Source organism: Pyxicephalus adspersus, chromosome 6, assembly GCF_032062135.1.
Source record: "Pyxicephalus adspersus chromosome 6, UCB_Pads_2.0, whole genome shotgun sequence".
Classification (NCBI taxonomy): Eukaryota; Metazoa; Chordata; class Amphibia; order Anura; family Pyxicephalidae; genus Pyxicephalus; species Pyxicephalus adspersus.
In genome coordinates, this window is record NC_092863.1 from 57,038,749 (window position 1) to 57,062,110 (window position 23,362).

General features: G+C 34.5%; 1 protein-coding gene across 1 annotated transcript in view; it reads left to right on the forward strand.

Annotated features, from left to right (window-relative positions):
- WSCD2 (WSC domain containing 2) overlaps nucleotides 1-11,129 on the forward strand; it is a 167,829-nt gene extending 156,700 nt beyond the window's left edge. Inside the window, exon 10 of the mRNA XM_072415929.1 lies at nucleotides 6,955-11,129. Within this exon, the coding sequence (XP_072272030.1) occupies nucleotides 6,955-7,307 (353 nt within the window). The 3' untranslated portion in view covers nucleotides 7,308-11,129. The remainder of the gene's footprint in view (nucleotides 1-6,954) is intronic.
- The last annotated feature ends 12,233 nt before the right edge of the window (nucleotides 11,130-23,362 follow it).

Here is a 23,362-nt window from a genome sequence, read left to right on the forward strand (position 1 = left end):
GTTTGCCAAACAGGATACAAATGAGCTACTTATCTCCTATTGCATAAAAATGTGTTGAGCAAGTGCTTAACTCTTTAAATAACAAAAAGTAAAAAAAAAATAGACAGCTATCATATAAAAACATTTATCAACCAAGGTGACTCAGTTCCTGAACAAGCCAAATTGCTCTTGGATTTGACTGTTAAAGAGAAATAAGCTAAAAGGACGGCTATACTGTAGCCCAAACAAATATACAAAAACAATTACTTAACATCTTTCTCTTAACGTTTAACATTTCTTAACCTCTTCTCACTTAACTTACCTTAATCTAAATAGACTCTGACACTGGAGGGAAATAGCTGGGGACAAAGTGCTACAGATATAAAGTGTGAGCTCCTAGAGTTTTACAAAAGTTATTAGTAATACTTGCTACTGAGTAGAAAATGAGGAGTACATTTTATTACAACCATTTACTTTAAATGTTAATGTATGACAATGAACATAGCAAATACTTCAGATAACTGAATCAACTCATTTTTATCTGGCTATTGTGATTGAAAAGTGGTTGGAGCTCTACTTAGCTGTGATTGGTTGATGTCGATTCTCTTTGTCACCAGGAATAGGTGGTGACTTTCAAGAGACACATTGATTTTAGAATGCCTGAAGTACACAATAATCAGATAAAAGTATAGCCAAAACAAAGTCTGACATCAGGAAGCATTCAGTCAATGAAAGTGTGTGTACACACATTGGATTTTTGTTGCTGGAAACAATCTTTTCAGATCATTTCCAGTGACAGGAGAACACACTTTGTTGTTCTGTTCTATAGAGGGGGTAGGTGGCAGGATGAGCGAGTGGCATCCCACTGTGTCTTTTTCCATAGGTAAGCAAACCAGTTATTCCTGCTTGTTGATTGATCTGCCAGGACGGATTGGTGAATGACATCAGGGCACAAGTGTACACACACTTAGCCTGAGTTTGGTCTGAGATGATTACAATCATTCATCTACAACTGTGTAGCATGTAGCCAAACTCAACCAAGTAAAATTCATTGACAGATACTAAATAAAATATGGTTAGGATACTGCAATCCAGGAATAGCTTATACTATAGACTCTATATTAAACATTAACCATTGCAAACGCAAAAAAACAGTATACTGAAATTTAAAACTAATACTTGGAGTAATTCTTGATTTAAGGCAGCAGATGGCACACACAGGTACATAGAGGGAACCCTGGCCCAACAAGGAGTTACCTGCTTCCAAAAGAAGATCATCTAATAAATGGCCTAGCTCACTTTCTTTCATTTGTACATGATTCTGACACTCATAATATCAAGCCTATATACAAGCATAATCTCCAAAGGCTTTACTCCCTGGTCATTGTAAATATTAATTTTATCCCTGAACATATTCCCGACATTATAAATCATAAAGAGATTCTTATCTATAGCCATCTCTGTTCTACGAGATTATCACTTAACTGATTTCATTACAACTGTCAACTGTTGACACTTTTTCATTACAAACTTGACATAATAATTACTGATAAATTGTTACATAGAAAATCAGAACAGAAATTATACTGCTTACTTCATATTCTATGTAAGTAAAATGTGGTTCGGGGAATATTCCTATTAAATGACCACTGTAAGAAATGGGAAAAAACATATATTATGATCCAATCTGTCAATAGCATTATCAGAAGCATTTTCCACTCCTTCATGTAAAGAAAAACAAGGAGAGTGCACTATGTTAGCCGCCATTGTAAAGGTTTTTTCACCTCTCTGGCAAGAGATATAGCATGACTACAATACACATTACTGCATTCTTTATCATATGTACTTTTGTGCACTTTAACCCCCCTGGCGGTATAATTAATGAGGATGCAAATGCAGGGCACTTGAAAATGTTCATTATTTTAAATTTCCGGCCTGGTCCGGCCCTCCAGGCACACACTTGCGAGGAGAAGCCCAGCCGGCATCTGCTTACCCTAGCCCCGTGTCCCCAATGTTCACAGGCCAGCTTGCACAGATGCCCGGCAGGCAGCGGCAGAGAAATAAGATGCTGGACATCTCTGGAGGACACCGCAGACATCGCTGGAGGATGCCACTGCAACGTGGGAACAAGGTCGGAGTTTTAACCTCCCTGGAAATTTCACCCCAAGTGTGGCTCAGGGTTACCGCTTTTGTTATGGAAAATCCACCCGAGCCACAATGGTATGTGTTTTAGGGGTAGGATTATTTCAGATTTAAATTTCAGATTTTCTGTAGTGCAGGTGTGATAAAAATTAAAGGCCTTTTTAACAAGCATCATTTCATGGAAAGCCACATGCCCAATTTTTTTATAGATGCAAAGTATTTAACTAGATTTCTACTTTAAAATGCATGCAGATGCCAGGCAAACCAGAACGTGTCACTGGAGTTTTAATCCAGGGCAGGTTCAGATTACAATAGAATTTACTAATCTATAATGATTTTGTTTGCTTTTTTTTGTTAATTTGTTCAACAATGAACTCAGTAAGAGCTGAAATTAAATACTCCCTTAAAATTGAATTAAGTCTACAACCAAGAGATCACCGTCTTTCAATTCTTTCAATAAAAAGTTTTGTAAATAAAGGTTTTGTGGAAAAAAATCATCTGGTTTTTAGCATAGGCGTTCAAATTACATAATTTTACAAATTAAATACAACCTAAACTAAACAACAGAACATTACATATTACACTGTGTAATTATTTAGGTAACAAAGACCAAGTCAAAATACAGAAGCAGCGTGTAAAAATTAAGTACACCCTTATCATTTCCATGGGATCCATAAGTAGCAGCCAGTCCTGCTAAACAAATGCACTTGATTAGTCACTTGACAGTTTTCTGGTCTGGGGCAGTCAGGTGTGTGTTAACACAGTGTCATAAATGAAAGACATCAGCAATGAGAGAATTTATTGTTGCTGTCCATCAGTTTGGCCATTTCCAAACAATGTGAAGTCCATCATTCTGCAGTGAGAAATATTATTAACAGGTGGAAAACATTTAAGATAGTTGCCAGAAAAGTTTCCCAGGAGTGGAAGGCTCAGCAAATAACCCCAAGAGCTACATCTCTACAGGCCTCAGCATGTTAAATCTTAAACAACATGACAGTACAATTGAAAAAAGACTGAAGAGGTATGACTTGTTTGGAAAGGTTGCTAGGAGAAAGTCTCTTCTCTCTTAAAAAAAAAAAAAAAACATGGCAGCATAGGTTGGGTTTGCAAAGTTGTAACTAAAAAAAAAACAATACTTTTGGAACAATGTCCTTTGTACAGATGAAGGCAGAGAAGTTAGGAGAAAGTGGAGAACTTAGAGGCTATAATCCCAGCTCAATGTTTGTTGAAAACAAAACACAGCATATCACAGCATAACTGGCAGGAAGGGTGGTGGAGGTTTGAAGATTTAGGCTTATTTTGCAACCACAGGACCTGGGCACCTTTCAGTCACTGAGTCGACCATAAACTCTTTTTTATACCAAAGTACAGTATATTACAGTCAAATGTCAAGCCCTCTGTGTGCACCGGCAAATCTACAACAGAAAGGCTGAAAATTAAAATGGAAGGCGTCTAGACCTCAACCCAATCAAAATGCTGTTGGTGGGAACGTAAGAGAGCTGTGAAAAAACAAATGCCCATAAACCGTAAAGTGAAGCAATGTAGAAAAGAAGACTGGGCCTCAATTTCTCAACAATGATGTGAGAGACTGATATTGTGACACAGAAATGATTTCAAGTATTGCTGGGATTGGTTCTCTATAAGGGCTTTACTTTTACAAACGGTTTCCCAATTTTGGCTTCATTTTTGTTAAAATACATTATCGACTGTGATGTTTGTTGTTTTACATCCAAGGTTAGATTTAAAATATTGAAGAACCTGCTAGGGACCAGATGTTTTATTATGTCGTGATATGTAAAACCACAATTGAAAAGGGTATACTTAAAATGACTGTACATTAAAGGCATTTATTGTCAGCTTTTCAGAAGGAAAGTCAATGATATGGGATATGGGGTAAATGTTAAAGCAGGATGAGTAATACGTTATAGCAATATATTTTGATATTAATTGTTATGGAAAACAATGCATAGAATAATTACCAGAGTCTTACAAAAGTTTATAAAATTATATATAAAAAAGTTATAAGTCCTTCAGAATTACAGTCTAGTATGCTTCTCATTTGGGGTGATGCTTTGCTGACTCCAACCATACAATTAAGTGCAAGCAAATGCAACAATTTCACTGATGCTTTCTGGGAATATGTAAAACCCAGAAATATCAGTCATTCATGGACTCCCCCTTTAAACATTGACATTAGCTGTAACTGTGCATATGAATCACCCCGTATTTGGGGTTAAATATTTGCTAGCACAGTAAAGCAGCTTTACCCTGTCCCACCTAATGGCCCTAATAAATGACCATGCTTCAAGCATCCATTTGGCTAAATCTCCCAATTGACTTATTCTCTGCAGAGAACAGAAACATTAATCAGGCATTTCACAAATTACAGACGCTGACTCATATTGTCTGCTGCTAATGTCCTCCAACTTTTTTTTTCTTGAAATACAAAGGCTGCATTTCTAGCATTGAGCAATCTAGTGCTGAACGTGTCTGAACCCAATGCATCAACCTCCCTACTTTATAATGAAATTGTCTAACTTCTGCAAAGCCATGGAAGTAACGGGAAATTTCTGTGACACTTTTCAGTGCTAAAGCATTATGTCTTTTTGTAGCTTTCTGGTGTGCAGTCATCTTTATAATTGATGAAACCATTATAGCAATGTTTTAAAATGATTCAATTTGGGTGAGGGCATGGGCTTTTAGTCTTTTTGTACCCATGAGCAGTCATCAGTTTTCAGATTCTAACTTATGCATTAAAATGACCAGGGTTCCAAGCATTTCAATGGTGCCAGATCAGCCGATTTAAAGCAGACCTAAACTCAAATGGCTGTATTTTTAAAACAGGGAATCAGACATTCCCTCATGGAGATTAATTATTGAAACACATGGACCTGTAAGAGTCCCAGGTGGTCTGGTTCCCCATTTTATAAATAGAACCCAAAAAGTCACCAGGAGGTTGAACTAAATGACTAAAGAGACATGCAATGTTGGAAAAATAAAGCCCTGGCTCCTGGTGGATTTTAGCTTTGGACAGCACATTTCTATGTAGTGTAGAGCTCGGTTCGGTGTGTGACAGTGCTGTACACATTGCCAAATGCTAGAGATAATGTAACTCATCTGTGTACATCCAATGGCTGAAGGGTGACTGCACAAGTACGTCTGTGCCATAATCATCACGTATGTTGTGCATATTTGCTGATTTTATGGTAGAAGCTCACCACCCACCAATGAGTTTAGTTCCTTCTTAATGATTCAGCTCCTAGTTGAACCTCAGGCCGATATAGCTCAAACACAACCTAATGGAAAAAAATTAATTATATATGTATTTATTTGTATTTCTAAATGCAAAAAAAATGTACCTGATATTTTTTTGGTATTGTGGGAGATTAGCTTCAAAGGTACTTTCAGGGCACTCTGCTCAGTTTTATTCACAAAAACTCCCCAAAAAAAAAAAACCAAAGGAAAATCCAGGATTTTCCCTCCCAGGGTATCAAAGTACCACATGACAATAAAAAACACAAATTTTAGCCTTCTGGCTCTGGTGTCCCAGACCTCAACTCACCTACTCCTAGCTCACAGGATTCATACAGCCCCTCTGCCTGAGAAACAACTGGCCTCAGGCTGCAACTCCCCTCTCCTCCCTGTCTGAAAGACATGTTCGCTTTTATTATTAATGGCCCCAGTGAATCAGAGCAATCACCAATTCCTGGCCTGGAAAAAGAGAGGAGTGCCTGTCCCACCAAATATTCTGCAATTGGCTGGATCCTTCATTTTTCCTGTTCTGAGTCAGAAATGTCAGAGTTGCATCAAAATTCCTGCACACAAAAATGAGAATTATTTGGACCACAGGCCACCAAGAAAAAGTGTGAGAGGACGTTCTTTTAAGTTTTTTTTTGTTTGGGGGGGGGAGCGCATCTGCTTTCCATGTTTATTGCAAAGCCCATTACCATGGTATTTTTTTCCAAAACTGATGATGGAGTGGTTGTGGTGGGAAAAAGGAGGGGGGGGGGGTTGTCAGGGGCACTGGGGGACATCATTGTAATGCACATTAGTCATGGTAACATGTCCAAATTGAATAATTTGACTAAAATATGTGGCTTTCCAATTCATTAAATTATAGTTGGAAAATGTCTGCATTGGTAAGTAATTTTCAAATGCCCTTGAACATAGATTGACTTAAATGTGATGTAAATTTACATTGCTGGCTGAGAAATTCTCTTTTTCCTCCAATACTAATTTACAGCAAAACCACATGGATATGGGTCTTCACTGTAACATACAGCTTCTAGTGAAAGTGTGCTGAGACAACACTAAAAGCATTTTGTCAAATTAAAAAAAAATAAAAAAACACAACAGAGTGGCTGTATTCTTTGGTATCTTTTATGTATGATTTGTTTAAAAAAAACATATGTAAATGTTCCTACTGCTTTTTTATGCAAGTTTTAAAACCCTGGAAAATGTCTATCCATGTCTTTCCAGCATTTTCCTGCGTTTTCCCGTGTTTTTACTGCATTTACGTTTTAAGGGCTTAAAAACGCCCAAAAACGCGGGAAAATGCCAATTGAAATCAGTGGAAGCTTTTACCCATGTTGATCCGCGTTTTTTAGCTTTAACCCAGCGTTTTAATTTTTTAAGTGTTGCAAGCAACGTTTAAGATAAGGCTTATAAAAGTGCCTCAAGGAAACATCCTGGTGTAGATTAGCCCATTGGAATGCATATGGATTTCAAACATGGGCTTTAAAAGCCTCAGGTAAATGCTGGGAAAAACATCTGTTTAGACTAAGCCTTATAAAAAATATATATATGTAATAAACATGATTTTTTTTATTTCAGAATGGCCAGAATTTGTAAACAACTATGCACCATGGTGGGCAACACATACTTTGGATTGGCTTAAGTATGGAAAAAACGTTCTGGTTGTACATTTTGAAGACCTCAAGAAGGACCTTTTCATCCAGCTGAAACGGATGATTAACTTGCTTGGTCTACCTGTATTAGCCGACAGACTTTTATGTGTGGAAGGCCAAAAGGATGGAAACTTTAAGCGCTCTGGTCTGAGAAAGTTGGAATATGACCCATACACCGAAGAAATGAGAAAAATGATCAGCAACTATATTAGGACAGTGGACGCCGCTCTTAAACTCCGAAATCTCACTGGTGTTCCAGAAGACTACTATCCAAGATGATGACACTGATCACCTGTCCATGTCCCTGGGACAACAGTTCCTGGTTGATAGCTACTTCCACCCAGTGGGTGGCTTTAAGGACTTCCTGCTGCTACTAACTTAATGAATTTATGTGCATGAAACAATGATTACAGCGCTTCACAGATTTGGCCAGATGAAGGTAAATTTCTGGCCAATTAGATTAACATGGATAAACTCATCTCAATGCAGATTTCCCTGTGGTTTCAGCAGTTGTGCTCATTGCTGCAATTGAAATTCTGAAGGGCAAAGTAAGCACAGATTTTGCTTATCATCTGGCAATTTCGGCTGTCATTTGGGGAAGCTAAAGCTAACTTTACACATTGTCACAGAGAAAAATAACCGTACAGTGGAAAAAAAATCATGATTTGTTAGTGCCTATAAATCAAAGCCCATGTGCAAGAGATTTTAAAGCATACAATATGCATGAGCAGGACTAAGACAGTCAGCAGCTTGGTCTTTGTGTATGACCAATGTGTGCTGAAGCCTGAACGTCATCTTTAACAAGCTCTTTAAAGGGTCTCTTTCCGGACTGGAGTCAGCTGCCGTTTACATGGCAACCGAGATCAAATATTTTGCAGACACAACACTATATACACCAGTGCAGACCTTACATCTACCATGGGTATATGCAGCAAGATTTAGATTTGTCTGCACATTTGTGATGCAGCGTATATATATATATATGTATATATATACCTTGGGTACCCAATAGACAGCATAAACTGAGAATATATCAATGTTTTTCTATGGCTGAATAGTATTTGTATAATGGTATAAGGTAATATGAACAGTACAAGTTTTATTTTATTTTTATTTGTTTCCCTCATTTGTTAAATTTTAAAGTTAGCCTTATATATTACAGCTGGATGTAGCAAACCCTGAATTTGTTTTGATCAAAGGATGGGGTCCAGCAGCACTAGAATGCACTATTGTGCACAAATTTCCCTTACATTTGTAAAATGTCCCCTTAATGTCCAGGTAAATTGTTATTTATAGGGAGTATTACAGATACTCTCGCAACTCACAAAAAACATAAGTCTGTATGACTGCACCCAAGCCTTATAACAATCTAGGCACAGGGCCCACAGAGTTGTGCTGTAAGACGTATGCTGAGTTAGTATAGGTGCATTCATTTGCATTGAGTTGAGGCTGCCCATTTATTTTAATAGGTTTCCTGTTGTACAACAAAAGTTGCATGTAGTTCAGCTGCGCAGCACATCCATTCACAAAATGTATTGATGTTAAATATAATAATGACAAATATGCACCAACAAGCATACAACAGCACTACTGGCCCCCATTTATAAATCTATTCTTACAACACACACACCTTTCAGCCAAGAATCATAACTATTTCTTATTTGAAACAATATGTAAATCCTAAATGTTTTGGGAGTCTTGAATCAGTTTATAATATATACTAGCTTTAAAATACGAGAAACCCTGAGAAATGAATGTGCTAGAAACATATTATTACATATGCTGTAGGTCAGGGGTGCCCAACAGGTGGATCCCAAAGGCAACACGCGTAGATTGCGGAGCCCTGCCTTTCAAAAAAAACTCTACCGTGCACAGGAGTTATTAAGTCCAACTTTTTATTGTCAGTAGATCATTTTCACTTGGTCATTTTAAAAGTAGCTTGCAAGCCAAAAAAGTGTGGGCACTCCTGCTGTAGGTCATGTTTTATTGTACTGTTGTACACAATTCTAATAATTAGTGGGATTTTTCAGCCAGGATATTTATGTATGAGGAATTATTTTACAATATTTTAGATACAATTATTATTTTCAGTTACATTTAGATTGCACTTCTAAGCGCTGTGTGGCTATTTTTTATTAATAAACCTATACAATACCAAACAATACATCAATACATAAAAAGAAATGAATCAGACAGACAGATTGTACAAAGTATGATGAAGCAAGAAACACTTTTTCCTGAATTGTTTTTGGAGCATCAATGTATTGATAGGATATGCACAGCTAATGTACACTTTACAACATTCTATTTCAGATATTTGCACTATACCTAATGCCACTGAAGAAAAGCACTAAATGGTTATGATTGTTTTGGAGCAGTGACATTTTTTAAAAGAGATAACTATATGTTATAAATACATATCTATGTGGTAATAAACTAAGGAAAAATATTTTGTACTCTGTGTGTAACGTAAAAAGAGAACACATCTACAAATACATTAAAAATCTATTAAGGGTAAAGATGCAATATACACACAATTGGAAACACTTCAGAGAGTTTTTAAATATGTGAATATCAAATTCCCAGGAGGAATGCTATAGTTCTGCAACAGAGATCAATACTCTTCTCATTCAAGAGGTTAATGCCCAACTAAATCCAAAGTCAAACAATTTAGCTTAAAGTGATCATGTTGATCAGTGTAAATTATAATTATTACTTTTGGAAATTACCTTTTCAAATTTAAAAGCCGATCAAAACATTGGCTAGCAAAATTAAAAAAAGACTTCAAAAAAAGTGTATCCTCTCCAGGGAGCTCTAATAAATCAGGCCCATGATTTCTATTGTAATGCGGAGATCCTGGGAAAAGTAGTCTGGCATCCAATATCTTTCTTACTATAGGTGTCACATGGTCATATCTGATTGATCAGCCCATTGGCTTGATTCCAAGAAGGGAAATAATGTAATGCAGTTTGCAAACAAACTGGGTTTAAAAAATAGATATTCTGCATTTACTTTTCAACCTGATTGCTGATAGTAGCTTGTTCAGTTTTAGGTTTAGTTGGGCTTTGTGTTATTGGCCTCATCTACATCCATTTAGGCAGCCATCCACTGTGTAGATAATTGGTTTCCAATTGACTTATTTGCATTATTTAATTTCATAAAACTGTTTTGTTTTTTGTTTTTTTATTAATAACTTTTTTTAAAGTACTGAGAGCACTTTAAATGAATTTCACAAAGCATCAGTGCAAGAATTTCCATTTACTATTAAAACATCCATTTTAATCATTTTACTTTTAAACTGTTAATGAAATCATACAAAACAAGGATTCTAAGGGTTTGTTGAAGAATTTTATATTCAGTGCTATTACACAACTAAGTTTTAATCAATAAACTTGCTGTTTGGTTTTTTGGTATGCACTTATGGATGTCTTTATTTAGTAAAAAAGCGTAATAATACCAAGGAAAAGATTTTCACTAAAAATATTGTGTTTTTTTTTTCTTTTTAATCCTGTTTGTAAAAAACAAACTCCAGACAAATATTTAAATATAGAGTTAAAATATGTATTTATAAATGTTTTATTTATCAAAGAATTTTACATTTTCATCAGCTACTTGTGATCCTGATAGCTCTGCAAGGCAGCACAATCAGGTCCCTGAAACTCCACCAGACTACAGACAGTAGTTAAACAATACAGTAATATGGTCAAGGAACCATCACAAATTGTCAAATGAACAAGAAAAATGTATTAGCACAAATATCAGGTCATCCCCATGCTTTCCAATGTATTAAGCCTGGCTATAGTGTTAGACTAACACCAAATGAAAGGGATCTTAAACTGAATAACATTACTTACCCTTCAGTGAGGGCAACCTGATAGTGGATTCATAAGAATCTAGGAACTTTTGCTACCTGCATGTAAAATTACTTAATTGTCTTTATTTAATTATTAACTGAATAAAAACAGAGTGTCTTGTTTATTATCTGTCTTAAGTTCAGCTTTAACTTTGCTTGCAATTTCATTCAGTATTTATTTTAAATCATGTTTTATTTTTATTTGTATTCTTTATTATTCATTGCACAAATAAAGCCTGTATTTTCCATCTTCTTCCCATTGACTATAAAGTAAAGAAATTAAATCCCCAGTCTTGGGGACTAAAAGGTAACACAGTCATTTATAAAAAGGTAGAGTTCCAAATCTCAATAATCAATCATTTTATGGTTAGTACCTTTTTCAGATGTGCACCTTACAGTATTCGTTTGTAAAAACAGGAAGCTGTCTATGGTTCTAAAACTAAGGGATATACAACACAGGTATAACAGCAGGAACGACTATGACAAAGTTGTTTGGTTATTACCCATTTGATGCACGTGTCTATTGAAATCAATGGTGGACAAGAGCTCTGCTTATCCTGACCCATCCAGTCCCAAATTGTAATGGCACTCTTAGCTTCAATAAATAAGTCATCTGAGTAGACACAAACCTGTCTAAACATCTCTGCAGGATACCCACATGCACCCCTCACACACACACACACACACCAGTGTCTGGATGGTTTTGGGGCTTTGTCAACTAGGACCAGTCTAAAACTGCCTAAAGCCTAGGACTGGCACAAAATATATTCACTTTGTGGAGTGAACCTGTAAATCCACAGCTCTCTGCATTTCCAGGTTCTGGCTTGCAAGACATCAGAAGTTAAAAATAAAATATATAAAATGTATACATTGTTAAGAACCCCTGCACACCTACCTATGCACACTGGTATTTAAATGATGACTGCACATTACATAGCGTTTTGCCACATGGACTGAAATGAGTAAAATAATTCTAGGGCAAATATTTAGGGTTAGCGTTAAACCAACGAGATGAAAAGGTTTCCAAAACATCAGCTATAATTCTGCTTGGTATTTGTATCTAGTATATATATATTTCACACGAGCCCATTGTTGCACAACAAAATGAAACCACTGTTTTTTTCTGCAGTTTTTCTGTTTTCGTTTTTCAGAATTTTAAGTCATTTTTAGGCCTCAAGTGTTTACGTAAGATATCGGTATCTATTTTCTCAAAAATTGATGGTGAATCAGATTGTTGTCCATGTTGAACAAGTCCTGGTACACATACTTGTTGCTGAAAATGATTGTTTGCAATGGTTTCCAGTTGGAACTAATACTGTAAAGCCAAGCCCAGACAAGAACATATTTGTAATTACTTACTGGGGAATATTCGACATGCACTAAATTATTCCCTGGTATAAAATTTTAATGAGGGAATATTTCAGTAATTGTCAGTTTCACTGCTTTATTAGACCCCTTGACTGTTACCTACCTATCCCAAGATCACAAAAAATCTACTTCAGCACGTTAGTTTGTCATTACAATATTTTTCTTCTAAGGAATTACATAGGTTTATACCATAGGCATAACACATAAAACTACTGTTTAGTATTACTTTCAGCTTATTAGACAGTAAGTTACAGCTTACATTTTAAACTCACTATTGAATACATAAGTCAGGGCTATTTCTATTGGCATCATAATTCTTTTAAACCACTACCTTGAGATTCATTTAGGCACTCTATAAAGAAAACATAAAAAATGGGAAAGGTTTTTGCAGTTCCATTTGGATTTTGTATTTGTATAGAGCTTCAAACCTATTGCTGAGTAACTACAAACAAAACTATAATTATTTAGTACATTTACCAAGCTATATTAAAAACCTGCAAACCATTAAAAAGAAATGGCAAGGAAAACTGAAAATTCCCATTCTGGGACTCCCTCTTAAAATAAAACAGCAGGGCAGTCTAAGGTTCTAGGTTTTCTTGGAACATTACCAACTTGTTTTTTGGAGCCTGTTTATTCTAAAAGACAAATGGAATAAAATTATGAGCTGTAGAACAAATAATAGCTAATGCAGACTCTATACATAAGCAAAAATTATTTACACATAACAGTGAATATTAATATATTGAACATTAATTTTTTAATACATTTTTTTTAATTATTGGGGGAATACCACTCTTCTTCTACCCCATGAGTCATCAGGGCTTTCATATAATGCGAAGTGAGATCAGTACTAAGAACAATAGTTTTGTTTCAACTTTAAAAATTCAGTTACATTTGTATTTATTATAGTGGATTTGATTCTTTTCAAAAGGACCCAAGCATCCATCATGAAAGCAAACATGCATAGAGTTGATGATAGTGTAACTAAGTATAAATGCTCTTTACAATTAGGTATACATGTTTTGAATTATTTTGGACAGAGGTATAAGTAGGTAAGTGGAGGAGTCACTGGTATTACTCATTCATTGGTGTATGTAAAATTCAGCTGTGACTATTGGGTGATCTGTATAACAAAGGAGCGAAAAAAATGATAAAAAAAAAAAAACAACAACAGGTTTCTTAGGTTCTCTCGGGTGACTGAATAGAGGAGTAAATAATATTTGCGTGCAATATTGTATCTTTATCTAAAAAAAGAAGACACATTTGTTGTTTTTTCTTTATGCTGACAATAATAAATAAAAAATACATCTACAGTACAAAACCATTATAGCTTTCTTTCAAGAAAAACATTATTTGGATATAGTGAAAGAGAGTATTGATCGTGAACGTATACCATTTTTCTTTTGGGAAACATACACACATAGAATGTTGGAGGAATCTTAGCAAAACATAATATAAAGGCACATGATCAACAGATCAATACTCCATGCTTTCCAGGCTACAATATAGTGTTCAGCGTACAGTATGTCATTTTCTGCCATTTGTTTCTCTTTGAGTAATTGCCCATGTTTGCTTCGGGTTCTTATTTTACAAGATCGGGATAGAGGATTTCGTACGGAAAGACTTTTGGAGAAACATTTTATATGTCTTTTGTTATTGTTGGTACAGTGCTTTTTAGAAGAATATTTACAAATGTTTCTTTTTTTAATAACACTCTATGAAAAACTCCTTAATTTGAATATATAATCCAATAGATATACATTATTTCAAATGAGAGAGAATTTACAGGGAGAATCTCTCTTGATGTTCTTTCAATATTTTCATAAAATCAATGCTAAGCTTGTCAAGGAAAAACTATTCACATGTTTTTGGTTAACTGGTGACTTATCTATCCTGAAATTATATTGACCTCTATTGGCTTGGCCAACTCAGGCTTTCAGAGTAGTGATTTAGGCACTGGTGCATAGGTTGGTATTCTGGAAATCATGACCTGCCAACTCTGTAATACCTGCATGGCATACTCTACATGGTCTATAATTTTAATGTTGAGTTAGATTTGAATGTTTAGACTAGCTGTGCTGAGCTTGTTTGTAAATATATAAAAGCACAATCAGCAGACAAAATCTGAAAACATTTTTAGGGGAATAGTTTCATATAGATGACCAGCATGCATCAGATATTTTACCACTTACCCTAATTCAAATGAGTGTCAGGAATATATTCCAACACTTATATTCACATGGGTAATCTAGTCATCATAATCTATTCACCCTTGTTGTTGGAGCCATTAAATAAAACAGCTGCCTTTTGCAAATTTGTTTTTGTTTATGTTCTTTTATTACAAGACAGTAAAAACAAAGTTTAATTACTAAATGCTATATGAGATCACGTGTGGGATGTCTACATTAGACCCCTTTTAATTTAAAAATAAATTATTGTTATCTTCAATTACTACATGGCTTTTGAGCTGACGTTTTCAAATAAGTGTAAAATTACAGTTAGAATAGGAAACTTTATTAAAAAAAACTTTTTTTGTGACATTACAAATGGCTTATTAGAAAGCACAAGTTAATAAGAGAAAGGTATAAACTAGACATATAGGTAAAAGTAACAAAGAAACAAGCATAATCCAAAAGGAATACTAATCAATCCCAATTCATGATTTAAACCCATCTACAATTTGCTTTTAATCCAAGAACTATACAATGTAAAACCGTACAATAAACTTTGATATTTAATTAATTGAATGTTAAAAAAAAAAAACAATATTCCTCCCTCACCTGTCTCTATTGAACATAGCCCATGCACAATATTGTGGAAAAGCTATTCTTGCACCCCATGCTATTGTACATGTATTTTATATGTATCAACTTTTTATTATTGTCCTGGATGCCCATTTTTTATTTGATTATTAAAATTGGAGTAATTTACTTAAAGCTCAGCTGAAGCTTTCAGTCTTGCATAGTTATAGAGACTCTCCTCCTGTAATAAAATTGGTTACTTTGCTTTTTCTGCATACCGTGGTAGCCTAGAGTGTACTACTTGCAACTGCAGCCTCTCTAAGAATACCAACTATTCTAGACAGACACTCACCCATTAGGTATATAACTCCTCCCAAAAATTAGACCACTAAGCGTGTCAGGGCTGATGGCTTTAGAGAAAGAGTGCTTGCCTATAATGTTTTAAAAAATCTATGTACAGCATCCTGTTGGCTCCTTCTAGCAGCCATGATCAGACTGCATTGTGTAAGAAAGTATAAAAGACCCCGTAATTGTGTCACTCTCTGTGCCTAAAAATATGATAATATATATCAACAAGTATAAAACAATTTTTTTTGCCCTCAAAATGCCAATCGAAAAAAATATCACAGTTTATACTCACGTGACACCTAGAGGCATGTCCTGGAACTGCATTTGCCTGGTTTGACAGATCAGATTGTCAGAAATATTGTAACACATTTTACATGAGGAAACAGCACCATCTATTTGTGGCCAACAATAATACACAAAAGAGTATTTAAGAGTAAAAAAACCATTATAACCAATTCAAAAGGACTTATTTCTTTTAAAAAGACGGGAAAGTACATACAGGCTTTCAAATAAATGTTTAACCAATAACACTCCATGGATGCATTTATTCACATTAATTTCACTGGAATTGATCACTGTTTTAAATGTTAACAGTTACAGACGCCTGGGTGTATATTCGAGTCAAGTATTTTTCCAATTTTTTTTCAGGTAAATGTACAAGCACATATACTTTTTTCATTTTAATGCCAATCAATATCATTGCCAGAATTTCACACATATTGGTTTGTAAATTAAATTGCAAAATAAATTAATTTCCATTGCCTCTGGAAAGTTTTGGATACTGTAGTTTGTTTCCATTTTCACAAAAATTTAAGGATTGATATATTTGGTATCAATTTACCCAACATAACCTCATCTTTTCTATTTTACCAATGAATTGGAGATTTGTCTGTTTTCCACTAACATTAATTGTTTATTGTTTTATAGAAAAAATAGAGGTTTGAAAAATATCTTGAGCTAAAACTTCTCGACTTTCAAAAAACATAAAATGTTTTGGGGTTTTAGATTTGCTTTCATGTAAAAAAAATATGCATTTTAGCATGTGGACGAAGAACACAAAAGAACAAAACATCTACTATTTTAATGTAAACAGTGAATTAATGTCCTGTTCAGCAGTTCAGTTTCTTAGGATATATGTTTATTGATGTGGCCCTTTTTGGCATGTAGGAGCACCTTATAGATATAGTATACTCCCCAGTTTTACTATTCCGGGTATAATTGTCTCCAGAAGATTTTATGTATATGCATCTAGTTCCAGTTATTTTTCATGATGGATATATTCTTAAAAACTAAAAAGAATAATCTGATAATTCTTAAACAAGTATACTTTGCATTATTAAATTATTTGGAGTACATATTCGGCAATGTGTACTCTATTTCCCAAACATGATCTTCTGGGATCAGATCTTCAAAGCACTTTCCAAAGCTTGAATTATGATATTGATTCATTTCCACTTGATCAGTCCTTGGATACAGTCAGTGCAATCAACAGAAAGCTGCAGATTCTCCAGACGCAGAAGCTAAAGCCATAAATTGTAAACAACCTGTTTTATATAGTGATTTATTTTTTGTAAGCTTTTAAAGCTTGAAGGAATGAGTACACAACTGGAATATATATTCATCATAAAGCAAAGAAAATTTTAACACAATTAGGAAAAATAAAGTGGTTTATTTTTGTAAGGTCTAATAAATATTGTGATCACATAAACAAATTGAAGAGAAACAAGCAGCAGAGGTTTCATGATGATTGCTTTTAGAATTTTTATATCCTTATGTTCTATACATTGACTGATGCACTAAAATAAAGTTGTTTATGGAACAAGGATTTATTATTTTTTTAAAGCATAATGTAATGCTTGTTGGATCTTTTGCTGTTTTTTAGGCAATGTTATTCTTTTTTTGCAAATATGTTGTTAAAATGTTAAAATAAAGTTTAATTACAAATTGATTTGCATATTACATTTTGTAATAAAATTTACCTTCAATTCAGAACTGCCCCTGCAGTCTTTTTTTTCTGCCACTAGAAATATATTTAAGTCTTCCAGATTGAATGACAGCCACCAGCAGTCTAAACCAAGGCTCTTGTGGATTTAGCACCAACCCGTCACTAGTCAATGAGGCATAACAGCAATTGTTGTACATACTGGCCCTGTTTTAATAAAGCTCTCCAAGGCTAGAGAGGTTACACTTTCATCAGAGAAGACTTACCTAAGTATGGAAATATGCTGAAAGTCATTCCTTTCTTGTTGCCAATTTCTGCCTTACAAATATCTTTTTGTAATTGATTTTTTTCAGAACTGTACCAAATGAGGTCTAACTTAAGAGATATATTGGTGTATCAGGACCTCTTTCCTCTGACTGGTAAATCTCCAAACCTATTCACATTCCCACTATCCAGCTCATTTTGGGACAAGTTTTGCTGTTTGAACTTTTGATGATTGCAGAATTAACTTGAAATCTGTCATTTGGTTCAGTTCTATTAGAACCAAATATCAGTGTTGTTCAGCTATTTTCATTAGTTCATTAATAACTTTACAGAAGAAAAGTGACTGTGTACATTAAAAATAGCTCACAGCTAATAGATTGGCTGGTGTTTGCCAGCAGCAGTCACTTGCAATGATGGCCACCACCCAATGGGAATACTTATGTTTACCTTAACAACGGGCTCACAGCTGATGATTAAATGATCCTCTATTGGCCAAGTCACAATGCAATCTAACCATTTTACTGCCAAAATGACCCACAATAAGGGTGTACAAGTAGGCTGGTGTCATTATGGTTTTTTTTCATATATTTGATTATAGCAATCAATACAGAGAATTATAGAAATCAATAATTTTGAGGTATAGGTCTCAAATAAAAGGTGCTGGTTTTTTTTTTTTTTGATAAATGTAAGGCTGGCCTATGAATGGCCTCACTAACCATTATTCTCTACTTATCTACCTGTGGTCTTCTCTGGTGGTCTACATGTTCTATTCTAACTCAGTCTGCCTGGTAAAATGGAGCATTTATGGCATGGATGTTTCTTGCATTTTATTTCTGATATTTCTGCATTTAAAGTGATGTTTACTATAAATAAAACACATTTTAAAGACTGTTTTTTTCTAATGTTTTACCCATATATTTATTCAGGTACAGGATATTACAAGAAGAGAGGACATTTATAATGAAAATTGCAAAGTGGGGAATGATTGTTTCAAATTACCACTGACTTCCACTTCAGTGATCTCATAAATCTAGAAACATTTTTTGATGTAACAATGGAAAACTAACAAAGAGCACAGCAAAAATCCACAAATGTAAAAATATTGTAAAAGTTCTGTGCAAGATACTAAAGATACCGCTCTTAAAGCGACCATGTCACCAGGCCATTTATTTCAACAATAACGATCTCCTCTTGAGACTACATGTACTATGTATTATATACATGATTTCAATCTGTAAACCTCTCCCTTGTATGAACATCCAAAAGTCTAACAGATGAAAATAAGGTGCATAAACCCAGTGTAATACAGACAATATTCATGGGCCTAAACTAGGAAAAAGATCTATTGCCATTGCTGGGAGTTTGGAGTAGACCCAACTTTGTTTGCCTGTCCTGTTAGCAATTTGACAGGTTTGACAGATGATGTCATTTGCAACCCCTATTTAATGTACAGCGCTGCATAATATGTTGGCGCTATATACATCCTGTTTATTATTATTAATAATAATAATAATAATAATAATAATAATCCCAGTCACAAACTCAAGATTACAACCTATCATACTAAATGGCAGACTGGTGCTGGGCATCGAGTTTTTGGATGGTAATGTTCGAAGCCTCAGAGATTCCACTAAATTTACATTTTACAGTTTTTCCCTTCACTCCTACATAAAAACTTCTGTAGGGAGGTAGGAGGCATATAAACTTGGCCAGCACAGACAGCAATTGGAGGCTATGATGTGGCCGGAAGAAGAAGATTCTGGGTCTGAAGATTTCTTTTTGAAGTAGGTAAATTGCCTAGGCACTAGGTAAAAAATTGCTTAGGGCACATTGCAAGTGAGTAAAACAAATATTCATAGAAAGAAAAAGTAAGTAAGCATTTAAGATTTGATTATCAAAATCATCTGTCTGAGTTTTTCAAGTTCGTTTTTAAAGAGAGCTTGTCTACCTACATATTTAGGGGAAAATGTCTTCATAAAACCCACCCTTGGTTCCTCACTGCTCCTTATTCTGTGGCCACCATTGCAGATACTGTAGTGTCATGTGAGGGTGTATTAGGAACTATGTGACCTTCTTACTAGGCAAATTTTTCTATTCATATTGCAAAAAAAATGTGTAAATTAATTTGGGTTTTCCTGTGCATAGAAGAGGAGAAGTCTTGTCACTGTTTGCTTGGTATTTTGATGGTGGATACATCAATGTAACAAGTGGGGTTCAGTAAAGTGGTGAGTATAAAGTGGCTAAGCTTGGGTTTTGCACTAGTGCATAATGTTACTTTAATATCGTAACTATTTCTTCTTTATAATATAAAACATAATTTTACAAACTTTACTGACTTATTTATGAGAAACCAGAAGTCTAAATATGTGATGGCATAACTCTAATTTCTTCCCAAGGGTCATTTTATTCACAGAGGGAAAGGTCAGAGGGAATTTTATCATTCTGTCCCATACACTGTATTTTACTGTGCTTCCTTTTTGCTTTATCTATCTGCTGTGAAAATCTCAGACCATTTTTATTAAACCATCTTGGCCATAAGGGATCTAGAATACACTACAGAGCATCATGCTGTCGGTCTCTGGGCTCTGGTTGGATTAACCTCTTTGTTATTAGTGATACCGCAGACTTCAAACTACTTCAAACACTCCGATTTTTATTATTCTTTTGTGGAGACATTTTAACCTTCAGTAAAACTGGAGGTTACGTAAGGTTTGGGAAGAATTCCTATAAATAAACCACAGCAGCCTTTCAGTTTTCTACCTATTGTTCTTCAGAGAGAAAGAGTAGGAAAAATCGAGGACAGCACCTCTCTCTTCTAAATTAGATGGTTATATTTGAAAAAAAAATATCATTTTGTGGTTTTTTAAATGTTCAGCCTTTCTGAATAATCCTATCAGCACAAGCAATGACTGGATATTTTGTGCTTTTAGAGTTTACTAAAACATTCTGACCTAAGATGATAGAATTATTTAAAACCACAATTATTTTAATTGACCAATCCTAATGCATTTATTATATTAAAAGTAACTTTTTGTTTAAACAGTTTAATGGAATTGTACTATTTCTCTGTGACATAAAGATGAGAGATTAAAGTAAACCTATGATAAGTAAAGAATAGAGGCTGCCATTGGTGGACTCACTTTCTGGAAATGCTAGTTGCCTAGTTGTCATGCGTGAGGCTGGATGCAGAATGTAACTAGCATTTTGATAAGAAGGTCAAAAGAACAGCACAGTCATTCCTTTCCCTGCATGTTTTTTTTTAATTTCATCTTCTTAGCTTTGATTTACCTGATATTATTATAATCTATCACACAACTTCTTTAATGTTTAATACGATTATTTTTTATTGAGAAAGAAAGTTGACCTACACAAATACAAGGAAGGCAACATACACAAAATAAAACATTACTATGAGCTTATTCACATCTTTATCATAGTGAGAAATACAAAAAAACAGGGAAATTTATGCACACCTGAAGTTTTGTACAACCCTAAGACTCCAATTACCTGTAGGTAAAAGTAATATTTCTATGTATAGTTTTTGTTTTGGACTTGAACCAATTAGTCCACAGAATAAAAAAATACTTGTAAAAATATCCATCTCCTTTCTTCCACAAGACAGATCTTAAGTGAATAAGTGTACTTCAGCAAACCATTAACTGAGAACAGTGTTTGGTTTGAATTCAGATATTAGAGGAGAGAGATTTTAGTATATCCTCCAGAGTACATTTATTTTGACAAATCATTTTTCTAACACAGACATTTAAAAGTGTTTTTCTTTTATGTTTGTTTTTAGAAGAAGAAGAAATGCAAAAACAAGTATTGCTCATTCTGATTCCCTGCATCTTATTTTGACCTGGATACACATGTGGAAATGGTACATAGAAAACTATGCATGCTAAGCTAAGAAGGAATTGTATCTGGTGGAAATGACATATAATATAGAATATTTAAGAATATAAAGGTGCCTATGGTTTAAAGTTAATATATAGTGAATTGGATAATAAAAACTTATAATGTAAACTTCACATTACCACCATTGGCTATTTAGCAAGCTCTCATATAAAGGAAACCAAAATAGATTCAAGTAGATGGCACTAATATCCACATACAGTCCAGGAGATATTATCAAGTGGTATCTATATGCACATTTGAATGCTCAAATATAATCCCCCCAAATCACTGAGAGGTTGTACCAAGCTCCATTCTAAAATAACATAAAGAATGAATAAAATAAAGTAATGTTATAACATAATAAAGGATTATTTCTAGTATGATCCCTAGGTAATTATAAACAGGAACTCTTGTCCTGTCAGATCATAAAAGATCTTTTTCATTTTTATTACCTATGTTCTAAACTCTAGCTAATTAATTGAAATATACCATGATTTGTATAAAGTAATAGGACTTAGAAAGGAATGACTAAATTACAGTTTCTTTTTTAAATAAATGCTAGTGAGAACAATACCTTTTTTAATTTTGGGGATTTAGAATGGGGGCCAACCCCCCTCCCAGGGGAAGCAGCAAGTATTGTAAAATCTAAATGGATAAAAAGTCATTATGTAATGGTAAATGGTAATGGTAAAATTTGGTGTTGGGTGGCAGAAACTGTTTATGTAACCAGATGTGATTCATCTTTATATAAATGAACAACATACTCCCTCAATACTTCTGTTGGACAGTTTTATATGTAATGCGGTTGTAAGCTCTTTGGGGCAGGGTCCTCTCCTCCTCCAGTGTCACTGTCTGTATCAGTCTATCATTTGTAACATTTGCAGGTCAATAGGGATTTAATGTACAGCACTGCATGATATGTTGGCGCTATATAAATCCTGTTTATTAATATTATTAATAATAATAATAATAATAATAATATTAATATAATATATAGTGATACAATTTGGTATAATAAATGCTATTTCTGAATGGATAGAGAAGGCTGGACAAGAGAAAACCTAGATAACATGCTTAAGGCCAATGGTCCAATTTGCAGGCTTAATCATCCATGTAGAGATTGTTTGTGATAGAAGCTAAGGATCAGAATTATTCCCATGGTACAAATCAATAACATCACCCCCTCCTGCTGCTTCTTCTAAAATACATACAACAAACAATGACCCTTTTAGTCTTCCTCCACTTTCATTCTCCCCATGCTGTCTCCAGAAGCAACACTATAGTACGTCTTGTAAGCAGTGTAAAGATTTCATGATGGACTGGAAGTGGCAGCAGTAACCATGCATGAGACAGGGACACCTAGGAATAGTCCAAGCAGGACTGAATTTAATTTCAGCATAAAAATAAACAAAAACCTTTCTAAATCCAATACTGTCCACATAGCATTTCTCCATAGTAAACTATAAACAAGCTATTGAAACATTAAAACATTTTATGAGTAGCGCAATGTTTCTGTGGGTAGCCTCTAACTTGCTCCAATATACAGTAAAATCACAACTGCTGTGCTTTGCTATTTTTATATAAAGCAGGCAAAGAGGGGCTTACAAAAATTACAAAACATGGGTAATCATGTTTAGCTGAAGACTGAAGAATTCTTGGATCTAAATGTGTAAATATTTCTTTCTCCATTGAGTCTGCATATGAGTTCTTCTCTTCTTGAATGACAGTTGCATGAGATTCAGATATTTAGGCAAGAAGAATGATACTATAAAACAGTGCAGCTTTCACACCTATGCTAATGATGTAGAACCAATTTCCTGCTGGCTTTAAAGATGCTTTGAAAAATCCACTACAAGAATGGAATTAATGATTAATCAAAAAAACTCAGTCTACGAGTTCAGTGGAAAAGGTCTGAATTTTACAG